Raw genomic sequence first — 13,816 nt, forward strand, 5'->3', positions numbered from 1 at the left:
CACGACCGACGGTGATGGTCACTTTCGGATTTCGCAAAATCGTGACCGCGCTTTCGTCGATTCTGTCGCGCGAGATGCCCGCGAGAGAAGCTCTATTCGATTTTTACCTTCATTGGCGGGATCGAACGGCGTGATTCTCTGAGAACGCTGCATGAGCAGAAGATGCAACCGGGATCTCCGACGAATACTCTCAGTTGCCACTTGTAATGTTATTACGTAAACTAAATCGACAGGCATAAGCGGATTTGCTGGCAGGCATACTAATCGGTTACTTCAGGCAGCCGTTTTACTACTTGAATTGAGAGCCTCCTAATTGTTTTGTCAATTAGTAACCGCTTATCTCGTAATAATGTTTATGTCTATACGTAAACAAATGCTGGCGCAATCGAAGTCGTTAATCAACCGTCGAACCGACACGCACGATTGTTTAATAATTTCGCAATTATCAATCTTATGAGCCCAAAGTTTTAATTATCTCCTTTGAGATACAAATTTATTAAGGTCAAATATCGATCGATCAATCAAGTAGAGAAGTTAATTATCTGATTAATTTCTCTCCTTGATTAATCGATCGATATTTCTCGATCGACATTTGACCCCAATAAATCTAAGTCGGCTGCGAGTCGGAGCGAGATCTAATTTTCCCGTTGACAAAATTTTCCCCGAATATACCACGAGTTTCCTGCGAGATCCGGCGAGCCGTTTCGCAAGGTTTTTCGTTTCGACGAAATATTCGCGCTCGGTTCTATCCTAGCTCGGCCACTGCCGCTTGCGAAGTTTCGCAAATCGGTCGTTTCGCATGCGAAACCGACCTACCGTGCTACCGGATTGCAAAAGGCCTCGCCTCCCTCCCACAGGGACAGAAGGAGACGAATGTGCAGAACCGCCCGCGGGAGATTCCTGCATTTCGGAATGTTAAAAAACGTCGCCGCGTGACGCGTCGCGCCGCGCCGCGGGAACGTCGCTTCGAGGGAAGGAACCTCTCGCGGATAATTATGTATTATGTAAACGCGCGTTTAATTGCTCACACAACATATAAACAAAGCGGCACACGCACGCGCCCGAGTCCTATACAGGCTCGAGATTCCTCACTCGGATATCTCGGATAAATCTCATAAACGAGATAATAGTAATGACTCGTTTACTCTTACTACTTTTCTTGAACGTGACCACAACGTGAGTTCGAGAATGCATTTATTAGTACCTCAATTAACTGATATTCCATTCGAGAGAATAGAGATATATTTATTGAATTTATCCTTAAGCAACAAAATTATAAGAAGGTAAATATTTATTGGAGAAACTTTCTTTTTAAATTTGGAGGAACAAGGCACGAGGATGCGCAAGTATTGCAGAAATTGCAGAAATCATTCGTGCATAATTTTATGTTACGCAGTTGATGAATTACTTTCAAATTGAAAGTAATTAAGTAACGTCCCATTTAAATTGATATTCATTAATTTTACGTCAATATCTCGATTTTACATGGCGTCTGCGAATAAACATTACTGCCTATGTGACATTTTTTGCAAATGCACTTTTCGGCCTTGTCCATCATTATCATTCTATACTACAAAATTTAGGCCAACAAGTTCCATGAATACATATTATTTACAGATGAGTATTTAAACTTATATTCAAGAAGTTATATAGATACTTGTACACAGAAAAAAAAGTGCCAAATCAAAATTTATATACTCAAATTAATGCGCCATTGTTTTGTATATACGCAACAATCCATAATTTTCTTATAAGAAATTCAACTTTTCTTTTCTTGGTTGAACTGTATATAAATTTCAAGATTTCCACGTTGAAATTAAAGATATATATATTTGCAAATCAAGAATATTCTTTTTTTTCTGTGTTAAGTATTTAACTTTCGACACAGTTTCTTGTCTCTTTTGAAAACTTTACTAATCGTCATATAAGCGATATTGTTTATTCATTGACTACAGAGATTTTTTTATCCCTCGAGTTTTTTTGCTCGAAGTGACGAAACTGTACGACGTTTATCGGAGCAACTCGGGCTCGAAAGACACGCACCGTGACAGACACTTGAAAGAAAAGTACGTGCGCTCGTGCGCTTCGGTGCGCAACATCGATCGTCCACGCGGGACATTCCTGTCAACCGAGGATCAGGCCATCACAGGCGCGATGGGAAGCGAAGCGAGCTTTCCGAAAGCATATAGCGCTACCCTCGGGGGCCTCGGGCGCACCCCGGGGGATCGGCGGGCGCGTTAGCTCGATTTCCGCGTGTGCCAGTTATCCAACGGCGCGGGCATTACGTAAACTGACATTTTCGCAGCTAACACGAGCGAGCGAGCATGCGATTCCAACCCGAGCTCTACTGCGATAGCCTTTCCCGCGCCGCGGACTCTCGCGAAAGAAAAAAAAGAGGGAGCTCCGACTCGATAAATTGTCCTGTCGCCCGATAAATTCTCCGTTCGGTCGATATTTCGTTACGATCCAGGCGTACGACTCTGATCGATTGAAATTCCATTTACGCACATTTGTCTAATTTTGATACAATTCTTATAGAATTCTTTTAGAAATCCATTTCGAAGGATGTCGACGAGTGATTTTAATACGAATGTATATCGAGAAATGTAGAACCGCGCTTAATTTACAAACGTTGGCCGTTATATTTCGAACATCAAAGATTGTATATAAAAGAGATCATATACTCTGGAAGTGTAAATAAAGTTGGCCACGTTTGCGCGGTTGCGTCGCCATTAACGCACCATCCTCCTCGCGCTCGGCAAAGTGGAGGAGGCGCGCTCGGACTTAAATGAATCAGAGAGACACACTCACCGACTCTCGACACGACCGCCAGAATCAGCAGCACGCTGCTCACGATTATCATCTTCCCTCCGTGGTCCCCCGTCGGTCGCTGGCGCAGGAATCAACGACGTGGTGTCGGTCGAGGACGAAGGGAGCGGACCCCGGCCGTCTGTCCTCTTCCTTTCCGCACGCGAGCTCTCACACACCCCGGACCGCACTGAAGGGAGGCGCGAAAACCGGCGCGGCGCGGCGCGGGAAGGGGGGAGGGGGGCGATCCTCCGAATTCGGTTTTTTACCCGCGGACTCGGACCTCGCGGGTCGATCGTCACTTCTCGAATTTTCTTCCCGGTTTCTCTTTTCTCCCCCTTTCCTCTTTCTCTTCCCTCGGAGCGACGAGCGAGCCTACGAGAGAGCCGCAGCAGCCAATGCAGCGCCGTTAATTCAGAGCCGCGAGTGCGCCATGGACGTCGCAAGAACGTATGCTACGGTCACGAGGAGAGAAAGGTGACTGCGGGTATATACGCGAGGCGTGCACGATACCGCCTGTCTTCATGGCATAGTCACCTTTCTAGCAGAGCGGGGCAACAAAGAAGGGAGCCTTGGTGCTATACCCACCACCGCGCGCGCGGTTGCCCACCACCTCGGTGCGGTATGTACGGTACGACGTTCGCGATCACCAGGGATGGAGTGGGGTGGGGACCCAGGTGGTGGAATTTAACGCTCGAAATTCGCGTCGCCCCGAGCCCCGAGCTTTTCCCGACTCCCGACCGCGCCCGCCGCGCGATCTGGCACGCTCTGGCATTATTAACCCCGAAACCGCCCTCTCTCGATTCCTTTCAATATGAGGTGAAAGGCGGGAGTTGCGCGACGAGAGGATGCACTTAAATCCGAGCGGCGAAGCCGAATTTCTTTCGCGATATCCTCGCGTGAACAAGCTTTTCAGGAAACAGAATATCCTAGAAGAAAACTGTGGATTATCGATCATGATTATGATAAATATAATGAAAGTTCTAAAACTAATAATTATGACGTTACAATAATAAAATGATTACAGAATGAATATTATTATAGAGACGATTGTGTGCGTGTGTCCGTCCATTGCGACATAAATAAAAAATTGTATTATTATATAAATATATTATTTATATAAATTAATATTTTTTATTTCTATGTCTTGGAAGACAGGAGTCTCTGGGAATTAACGTCCCAAAGTTTACAAATTAGCAAACTTAAGGTCTACAATCGTATCGCGGGATATACTATCGAATGATCGACAAAAATAATTAATCGTTACTCCCAAACGGCATTTTGTACAAAACAGTTTATTTTTTTCCCCATATAAAATGACTAATACTATATCTTGTTACCTTATATTATTTTTTTTCCGCAATACGATTACATGGAAAAAAATGTTTAACAGATCGGAACCATCGCTTCATATCGGATAGAATCAAAATACTACCGGCCACTGCGTAGGACTTATTTTTTTTTTTGTACGAAGATTATGCTTGCCTTCAGTGGTCGGTAACGATTGGAACATATTTGATTAGGATTGTTCGCCGAGCAATAAAAAGATTAGAGATTATCCTACCAGTTTCTATATACACCCAGATACTAATTTACATTTATCAATTGACGCAACTCAAGGACAATCGCAAAGTAGACGTATGACCGCTAGAATTAATGACAATACGAAATTCCGGATAACTATAAGAACTTCAATTAACCTGCGGTCGCTTTTGATTCGCATACGCATACCTCCCTAAGTTGCAGAAATATATTATGCATAAAAATGATACAGAGCTTCCTCTCGATATTCTTCTCGAATAATCACGGAACGCACAATAGAGAAAAAAAAACATATCACATGTACAAATAGCTTTCCGTCTTCAAGACGCATGCAGATGCCATATTACTGTGCAGTCCTTCTAACCGAGGGATTACACATTATTTCTCTCATCGTGTAACAACGTATATCGGTGTAAACGACTAGATATTGTTGCGACGCCTTGACAAAGAAAATTTCTCTTTTCTTTCCTTCTTTTCGTCCACGTTCCTGAGAACTCGGCAGTATATTCGAATAGATATGAATAATTGTGTGTAGACTCATTAAATTCACTCGTGAGCCAATGTGATCGGTAGAACGTGATTACAAAGTAAACAATGCAGCATACGCAATAGTATGCACATAAATAATTGTGCACGATTAGATAAAATTGACAGAATATCTCTTCGGATATATAAAATTTGTGATCAACTTCAAATACACGAAGTATATACTTTAAAAAAGGAGAAGAGGAGAAAAAGGGTAGAGAGTGGGAGTTAGTAAGGCGACGCTTAAAATCATATCATATAAAAATTAGTGGATAATAAGATCGATATCAATGGTCGCATTAAACCCTAACATCTTTACAATTGTTTTAAATATAAACAGATCTTTTGCTTGCACCTCGCCTCAATACGCACAACGACTTTCACGTCATCGTTATCAAAGCACTTGACGAAGTCTGCCCTAAAACTTTACGTATTCCGAATCTAAGAAGAATTACATGAAATACATTTATTCAAATAGAAAAACATTCGCAAATCTCTATGATTAAAAATATCGTTATACATACAAACGCGATATATTTTTGCTTCCTTTTTTTGTTTTTCTTTTTAGCTGAGTTTTAGCTGTCTTTAGGATAATCGTACGACAACACGCGCTGCGAAAAGATTTGATTTTTCTTTCTCTTTAATATCAAATCGCTCAAACGATCTCAATGGCCGGTACGTGAAAAATCCAAGTGTCTTTCTTAAATAACTTTTTATTAATAATTACGAAACGATTTTGTATGTACATTAATTAAATGCTGACCCGCAGTTAGCGATAGCTGCGCGAGACATCGTCAAATAGAAACGGCGTCAATTACGACTCTACAATTTGTACAAAATTACTCGCAAATAAATCGCAGGGGATATCACCATGCGTCCTTGCTGAATAACGGACTTTGATTTGCTGCCCGACAACACCGATAGCCTAATATGGCGTAGCACGCAAACGCGTAAATGTAAATGTTCTCCGTACATCTATACATGCACATTTGTACGGCAATAACGGTAGATCTATTTTTTTTAGCTGTACTTATTGCACTTGCTCACAATTTTCCGTTCTTTCCTCGAAAATTCTGTACATACGTATCATTTATTTTTTTACCATATTTTCACTGTAAGTGCATAAAAGTGCGCTAAAAGAAATAGACCTAATATCGTACGCGGAGATTTTGCGTTATCCGGCGCGCCTGAAGAATTAAATAGTCACGCGTAATCGAGCAGTGTGTGTACAATTCTAATTACTAACTAGTTCAATTTGCCTATACTTCTTGCGCAAATTGCTCACGGAATCCTTGAACAGAACCGGGTCCAGCCGCATGTTAGATCGCAACAGTGGCATATATCCGAAGACAGCGACGAATGTATTCATGCATGTTTGTCGCTGTATGAAATGATCCGGATCGTTCCACGGCGATCTAAGATCCAACAATGTACGAGTCAGAAATACAATAACGATATCGTATATATAAAATCTCAACAACAGCATCCCGACGATACTTACCTAATTCCAGCTACTGTAGTATCTTTGTATAGCTTGCGCTGCGTCACTTTGATAGGTGGCCTTCGAGTTACGTGACTCACCAGGAAATTCATGAGTATATCCTCACAGTTCTGCGACTGCTCCACGGTCTTGTGGAGAGTCGAGCTCAATAACTCGGTATACAGAGTATTATAGTAGCGGTGATAAAAAGCGGCACCGGTGAGAATGATACTGTAGTCATTTGTCCACTTACTGGTATAACCCCAGGAGCGCTGCGAACATAAAAACCAGATTAGCTCGATTACGAAACAAGGTGCAGGCTTGGACGGAAGTCATTTAACGCTACATAATACCCTACCTTTGAGTCATCCCAATAGTGAGACCTCGCTGGATACCCTACTATTCGATCGGGAAATGATCGCCAAACCGTAAAAGCAAAGTCAATCTCGTCGGTATTTAGAGTGGCGTCCTCGTCGAGCGACAATATGGCACTAGTTTTGATTAACGGGTGAGGATAAAAACGCTGAGATATACCGTCAACCGCGACAACGTGGATTGACGCTCTGATACCTTGCCAACGTGGTTTCCTTGGCACCGGAATGTCCGAGTTCCACATAAGTATTATCTTGAAGAGAATAATTTGTTACAGCATATTACACAGATGTTACAAAAAATTCATAGCAAAGAGAAATAATAATATATTAGCAATGAATGAACTTACCTTATCTAGGTACTTGCTTTTCGCGAGACTCCTAAGTAAACGATAAAGTACGGCGGTGGATCCCAATTGCGAATAGATTATGGCAGTGAAAGTGTTACCAGGATTACTGTTTGAAAAAGGAAGTTCCTGTTGGCTGTCGGCAAATTGTGGCAAAATCGTTAGTGCTCCAGGACTAGTATTCCAGACGATTCTTTCCCGCGCACCTTCCCATGGCAAACGCTCGCGAATATTCTAAATTAATAATTATAATCAACAAAAGACCAAAAATGAGATTAGATATATAATAAATTGCAATAAAAATCGACAATTACCTCAAACACGGTAAATACAATTTTTTCAATAGAAGAAAAATATCTCTCCCATAAAAATTGTGTTTGCTGTCGTAATTTCAGAATTTGTACGTTGGACACAGATCGTAATATGTCTGGAATCTGTAAAGGTCAAGGAACTTTAATAATCATCTGCTTTAAAAAACGAGATGACATTTTAATTCAAAATATACATTTATGTTTCAACTTACTTGGAGTAATAGTCTCTCGTCGGAAAATATTACAGCCTGAGTCCAATCGATACGCTCGTGAAAGGGAAGAGCCCAACCGTTACTTAAAATGACTGGAATACATCCTGATCTCAGAGCTTCCAGAAACCGAAAGCTACCTAAACGTCGTCCTCGCGGAACCAGGCAAAATGTAGCATTCATTAATAAAATTTCGTAGTCGTATCTGCAAAATGAAAAATAGGAGCGATTATATTTCGAACGATGTCCATGTGTGATTCAAAGCGATTCCAGCATATTTCCTACTTACGTGTCATATTCCTGATTATCTTGCTGACAGTGTTCATCCTGCAATTCTCTCCAGGCCTTCCCATGACGACAAGTCGTAACAAACACCAAATCTTTACCATTGTGCAGATGATAGAGAGCATTTCTTGTCTCGGATCCAATACCGTGTACGTATCGTTTCCCCTTGAAAGCCGCTACGTATTTTTTATTATTGGGAAAATTATTCTCTAATGCTTGGCCGGGGTCTCCACCACGTTCCGGATGTTGCTTGCCAAACAGAGGTATCGATACATCAAAGTCCGGTCTATGTCTAAAGACGGACATGCTGGCCTTAGCGAGCATGGCGTAGCCCACGTCGAAAGCCAGCGCCTCTTCCACATAATCGGGCCACGTACCAGAATATAAGTTAAATATCAGATGATTTCTTCCGTTATTCCAATATGGCAGGTGTAACAGTTTCGAGGGAAGATTGTGTACAAATTCAGTGGATAAGGGATCTCTATCTAACGTATCCAGGGCTAAGACAAATATACATGCCCGTGCTGGATCCGACGTGTAGTATCTCGACTCCGTGATAACGTTTAATATTTTTTGGTATAGTGGACTTATCACATCCTCGACTGGGTAGACGTACACGGTGAAACCTTGCTTGCACCTCGTGAAATCGAAGCAGGTCTCCATGCGGCAATGCCGTGTACGCTGAGACATAGCCAAAGCCCCGCTGGATGTCTTTAAATCTTTGTCATAGAACTCTTCGTTTAGACTTAAATATGAAGGCAATCGCTCGTAAGGCAACTGAGATCTGCCTGTCCACTTTTCGCTTTTTAAACGATATCCGCCGAAGTAGCAGTAACCAAGAAACGCGCATGTTACAAACAATAATAGATAGCGTTTCTTGGCTTGCATTGTCGATACAGTCAGGTTATACAAAGATATATGATAGTTCTAAGCATTATTTCTTGTCCGATGTAAAAGGTCTATATTCAGTCACAAGCACATCGTTATGGCTCAGTAGTCCCTCCAGGATACGATCACTTCTGTTCTCTTGTATTGCTGTAACAAATGAAAGGTTCCATATGTCAAGTATAATCAACCTTTTACATGCAAAAAATGGCAAAAATATATTATTATATAATTATATAAGAGCAAGAAAAACTATTTGTACTAATAAATATGTAAATAATAAATTTAACAAAGAGAAGTTATATTTATAACAATTACAACATAATGCTTGTTACCATATATAGTTGCGACATTGTAACTATTGTTTTCCAGCAAGGGACACCGTGTTACACAAAGGCATTTTATTGGCTGCATATTATCTAAAACATCTTCCAAGATAATATATAGCCAATAAATTAGCTTTGTGTAACACGGTGTTCCCTGCTGGAGAAAATGGCCATTATTACAAAATTCTCACCATCTCCCGATCGAATCGACCAAGTAGAAAATGACCATTTTTAAAACGACACTTGGAAAAGAGCTATTACCTTCGAACCAGGACAGAAGGTAGCTATTGACGGAAAGGGTTCAGGCTGCTCGATCCTCGCGAGCCGCATGACGGATCGGCGGAACGATACGTAAACAGAAACACGTCGACACAAAATTCTACCCAGAGCGATTTTACGCGAGGGGCGCGCAACGCGACGACGACCGAGTCGTGCGACGGTCCTCCAGCCGACCTGGGATAACCTATAAGCCGCGCGGGCCGAATCCCGCGCGATCGACGGCCGTAACGATCCAATAATTCCACGTCGCTATCAAACGGCACGCGCGACTCATAACGGATATATTATTTTAACGCGATATACGGCCGTTCCCCCTCACGACACGGTCCGCGCGCACCGCCGACGCGACATCACCATCATCCTTGTAGGTTATCTACGGCGAACAGGAATCCCGTCGGGCCCGGCGGCGACCTTACGCCCACTCGCATTTCGGCCCGGTGCCGTACGGACACGCGTGGCATCGATCGGCGAACGCCCGCGAGTGCGAGATCATTTGCAGATTTGCACGCCGCGGCGCATCGAATCTTCAATCGCCTCGAAAAAAGCAAAACGCGAACAATGCCGTGACGTCGGAGTCGGAGACGATTGGACTGGCACACCGTCTACGTCTACGTCTACCTTACCTTACCGTTAACCGTCCTGCGGTCCTGCGCCTCACTTCACGCGGCAACGCGCAAACGGCGGCGAACGTCACGATGCGGTGCGGCGTGTAAAATCGCTTAACGCACATTTAATGCATATAATAATAAATAATACAATATGCGTGTGTGCGCGTTCATAAAAGTTTTTAATTTATGCACAATCATTTTATTTTATTTATGCGCGCGTACCATTTTATTATAAAATGTTGCATAAATATATTGACACGCAAAAATTTTATTATCTATTTTGAAATGATTTCTGGAACGAGAATCACGAGTTTTTGAAACTCCGCTTTCGCGCGTAGCTTCTATCGAACTATCTTTAACTTTGCGCACATATGTGGGTATTACGAATATTCCATATTCTTGTAAAATATTCGAAATATCGCCCTATATGAATTTTCATAAATATTTACGGTCGTGGTTTAAAAAGAGCTGGGAAGAAACTTTAACGGCAAACGGTGGAGCGAGACAAAGAAAGAGGGTAATTTAAAGATTCTAACTTAGGAAAAAGAAGAAGGAGAAGGGTTCACATGACGTTCATCTACTCATCTGCGTCTTGCTCACACGCACATCCGTAACTTATTTATTTACAAAAGCTATTTTTGAATCATTGCTGGAACGTTTCGCCGATTAGTAATGCCGTTGTACCGCGAAGTTAGATACAATACCTCGTTAATAATCAAATATATGTATGCAAATTGATACACTGTTCCAAACTGGGAACGGTATATCGAACGAAGGTGTATATATCTTTATCGATCGGCTCCGAATTTCCGGCCAACTTTGTACTTCATAAACTCGCGGAGCACGATACGCGGTTTGTAGCCAGAGGGAATTTCCGCGAAAGCGCATAGCACGTTTCTTAGAACTGAGCAAGAATGTAATACTCGCGCGAGTTATATAGATACAAAGAGCTCTCGAATCGAATCGACAATGCATGCACTGTTAAAATATTAAAGCAGGAAATTTAAATCAATAACCTTGAGTTAATTTTGTTATTTTTAAGTATGTGCGTCAAAATTTATTTTAACGCAAAACAGTATTATTTTAACTCCATTGATTTATTAAATTAACGACATATTGAATAAAAGATGGACGATCATCTATAGGAATGATTAAAAATGACTCAAATCGAGTATAATTTGACATTATGAATTAACAATTGAATTTAAGGACGTTCTCTCGTCCTTATACTAGAGAAAATAGATTTTCTTAGGATTTTCTTGAAACTGTGAATATACGTTAATTTAGGTGTGCTTTATGCGTGGTATAAATTTCAGTACCTCTTTCGGTATAAAAAATCAAGATACTGAGCCTCAAAGTTTCAACTTTTACTAATGAAAAGGTTTTCCAGGCCAAACGGTAAGAGATACGAGGTTGACCAAAAGGACCAAAGTTGCTCCTCTCGTCGAGTTTTATAAGGAAAAAAATGCCAAAACTAAAAAAAATTAAATTAAAAAAAAATTTTTTTTAACTGAGGCTCAGTATCTTTATTTTTTATACCGGAAGAGGTACTGAGAGAAATTTATACCACGCATAAAGCACACCTAAATTAACGTATATTCACAGTTTCAAGAAAATCCTAAGAAAATCGATCAGTGTGGACTCGAATGCGCGACGTTAACTGAAACGAGAGGACTAAACAACTGGAGATGCATTTAATATTTCGTCGATCAATTACTGTTCTCCGCATAGTTTATTATTATCAACGGGCATCGGGAATCGCAGCGTGCCGGGGAAACCAAAAACGGATATCATTACTTCTATATATAGAGAGAGGATCATTCTCGCAAATATCCGCGCTAACTCTTCTATGCACCATGGTGGTGTTGCATAGTGAGTATAGTGACGCATATAAGGCGGCCTGCAGAGGCGGATGTGGACGATTTGCAATTTAATAACCGTTTCTCGTTAGCGCGTCGGAGCGAATCGCGAGCAAGTTCGAACGATTTCGGACGCGCGCGATCGGCTTCGAGAGCTCATCCGTCATCAGTCCAGCTACTTACTCAGGAAGACGATATCCGCTCGGGAAACCGATCGAGCCGGTGGCTCTCATCCCTTACAGGGGGCGAGGATCCGCGAAGGTGGATTTAAACACGGCTCGAAGGCGCGAAGATCGTGAAAAGTGAACCACGTATTACGCCCCACACGGCACGCGGCATGAGAATATATAAATTTGAATAAAAATCCAAATAGAAACACTCTCTCTCTCTCTCTCTTTCTCTCGGGAAAATCGAGGGCTCCCGATATCGATTCGCAAGTTCCGGGAGCTTCTTTCTGAGCGTTTCCACCCCGGTCGCCCGTCCGGAGAGGCTCGTCTTCCCGATGCCGATCGTGCCGCACTGAATCGCGCGTTCCTTGACGAGCGGACGCCGCCGCGGCGACGGAGTTATGAAATCCTTACCTTGACCACACGTCGCGCGATCGTTTCTCGGCACACACGTGTGTATAATACGTATATATGTATACGGTGTATATGCCGGTTGCTCAACGTCCGCGAGGTAAACTCTTTTTTTTTTGTCGGCCACGCGCGGAATTTGTACCCTATTGTCATGCAGACGCGACAGTTGATCGATCTTCTTGCGAGCGCGGACTCGCCTCCGTAAATCGGCGATGTCCTCCAGGCGGCGATCCCTTCCCGGGTTCGGATGGACGAGAGAGAAATAACGAACGCCATTGATTGCGTTATCAAACGCTTAATTGTCGCGATAGTAGGTTTGATATCTGGGATGCGCGAAACGCGAGCCGGAGCTTCATCGTTATCTAACGTGCGTCAGAGCGTATCGTTGAACAATTACGTTGGAATATTAATAAAAAAAAGCTATCGCGAGAAATACCGTTACCGGTAAAATGACCAATTACGCAATTATCGATCGCGCGATCTTACGTACAAAGTAAGCTCGTGTCAGAAGTCAAATATACGCCGACCCGCCGATTTCCGTGAATTTATAAATACGTCAACGTTATACTCGCGGCGAGGAAGAAGCGACGGACGATTACGAAATCTTCGAAAAATGCTAATGCAAACATATAATATCGGCAAATAAACTCTTTCCGCTTGCTCAGAGAGACGCTTGGCAAATTGAGCGATCGTTGGAACATTCGACATCAATTGCCGCACAGATTCATCGAGCAGCAAGATTGCAATTCGATGACAATATAATCGATGTGCTCTCGAATCGTTTGAGCGAGATAATTCCCTGTGAGCATTCGAGACGCCTCGCCCTTTTTCTCTCGTTATAAGCTATAATAATAAGATATAAATGGTCAAAATAGGGTCATGTTGATTTTAAAAGTCTAATTTATTATTACCACACACACATATAGTACAACATTATATTAATTACGTCGAACGTTTCGACTATACTCAATCTTCTTCAGCGGTGTAATTAAATGTCAAAGGGTTAATAAAGTCAAGATTAAAAAATTTGTAGTAAAGAGGATTAGAATATCTAGGCTAAGATTTTAACAAGACGTCAAGATGAATAACATTATACTTTTATCTCCTTTTCTTACAACTAGAAAAAGAAAGTAAGTTAAACCGAGATTAAAGTTAATCCGCATTGCTAGAAGTGGGCAACATTAATCATCGATTAAGTTAGCCGGGATGATGTAGTTAAAGTTGTCGCCTCCCGGGACAAGAAAAATTATTGTCCGCGGATGTATCGAGTATCGTGAAAATCATCGGGGAAACTCCGAAGAAGAGCTCCTAGAAGAGCTCCAGGGCGAGCGATTATCGCCCTGTTTGGATTCATAACTTTTCCCTGATAACAGTGATAACTTCCGTCCAGAGATGAAACGGGG

The 13,816-nt window shown here is 42.1% G+C and overlaps 2 protein-coding genes across 8 annotated transcripts in view; both read right to left on the minus strand.

Annotated features, from left to right (window-relative positions):
- The window catches only part of Cda5 (Chitin deacetylase-like 5), a 51,307-nt gene extending 47,767 nt beyond the window's left edge, over window positions 1-3,540 (minus strand). For 2 of the 4 annotated variants that reach the window (XM_071774242.1, XM_071774248.1), the window contains exon 1: window positions 2,812-3,535. In XM_071774242.1, coding sequence (XP_071630343.1) covers window positions 2,812-2,863 — 52 coding nt within the window. In that variant the 5' untranslated portion in view covers window positions 2,864-3,535. Of the gene's footprint in view, window positions 1-2,811 lie in introns of all 4 variants that reach the window. The other 2 variants (XR_011731439.1, XM_071774263.1) reach the window with 2 other exon arrangements.
- A 379-nt stretch (window positions 3,541-3,919) lies between these two features.
- Ttv (exostosin glycosyltransferase 1 ttv) lies at window positions 3,920-12,579 on the minus strand. Of its 4 annotated transcripts, none has more exons than XM_071770898.1 (8): window positions 12,417-12,579; window positions 7,883-8,913; window positions 7,597-7,798; window positions 7,388-7,507; window positions 7,077-7,307; window positions 6,714-6,980; window positions 6,377-6,627; window positions 3,920-6,290 (listed from the first exon to the last, which is right to left on the minus strand). In XM_071770898.1, exons 2-8 carry the CDS (start codon window positions 8,764-8,766, stop codon window positions 6,110-6,112), a joined length of 2,136 nt encoding a protein of 711 aa, XP_071626999.1. In that variant the 5' UTR covers window positions 8,767-8,913; window positions 12,417-12,579; the 3' UTR covers window positions 3,920-6,109. The 4 variants fall into 4 exon arrangements, with proteins under 4 accessions (XP_071626999.1, XP_071626981.1, XP_071626974.1 ...); XM_071770880.1 differs by lacking the exon at window positions 12,417-12,579 and adding an exon at window positions 12,019-12,366; XM_071770873.1 differs by lacking the exon at window positions 12,417-12,579 and adding an exon at window positions 9,351-12,005.
- Between the last annotated feature and the right edge of the window lie 1,237 nt (window positions 12,580-13,816).

This window comes from Temnothorax longispinosus, chromosome 1 (genome assembly GCF_030848805.1).
Source record: "Temnothorax longispinosus isolate EJ_2023e chromosome 1, Tlon_JGU_v1, whole genome shotgun sequence".
Taxonomy (NCBI): Eukaryota; Metazoa; Arthropoda; class Insecta; order Hymenoptera; family Formicidae; genus Temnothorax; species Temnothorax longispinosus.

Bases quoted from the DNA above. Each gene is read 5' to 3' on its own strand.
- Ttv (XM_071770898.1), bottom strand. From the start codon at position 8,766: ATGCAAGCCAAGAAACGCTATCTATTATTGTTTGTAACATGCGCGTTT. The intron at 7,799-7,882 runs GTAAGTAGGAAA...TTCATTTTGCAG, and splicing joins GATAATCAGGAATATGACAC to ATACGACTACGAAATTTTAT. The intron at 7,308-7,387 runs GTAATTGTCGAT...TTATTAATTTAG, and splicing joins TTGTATTTACCGTGTTTGAG to AATATTCGCGAGCGTTTGCC.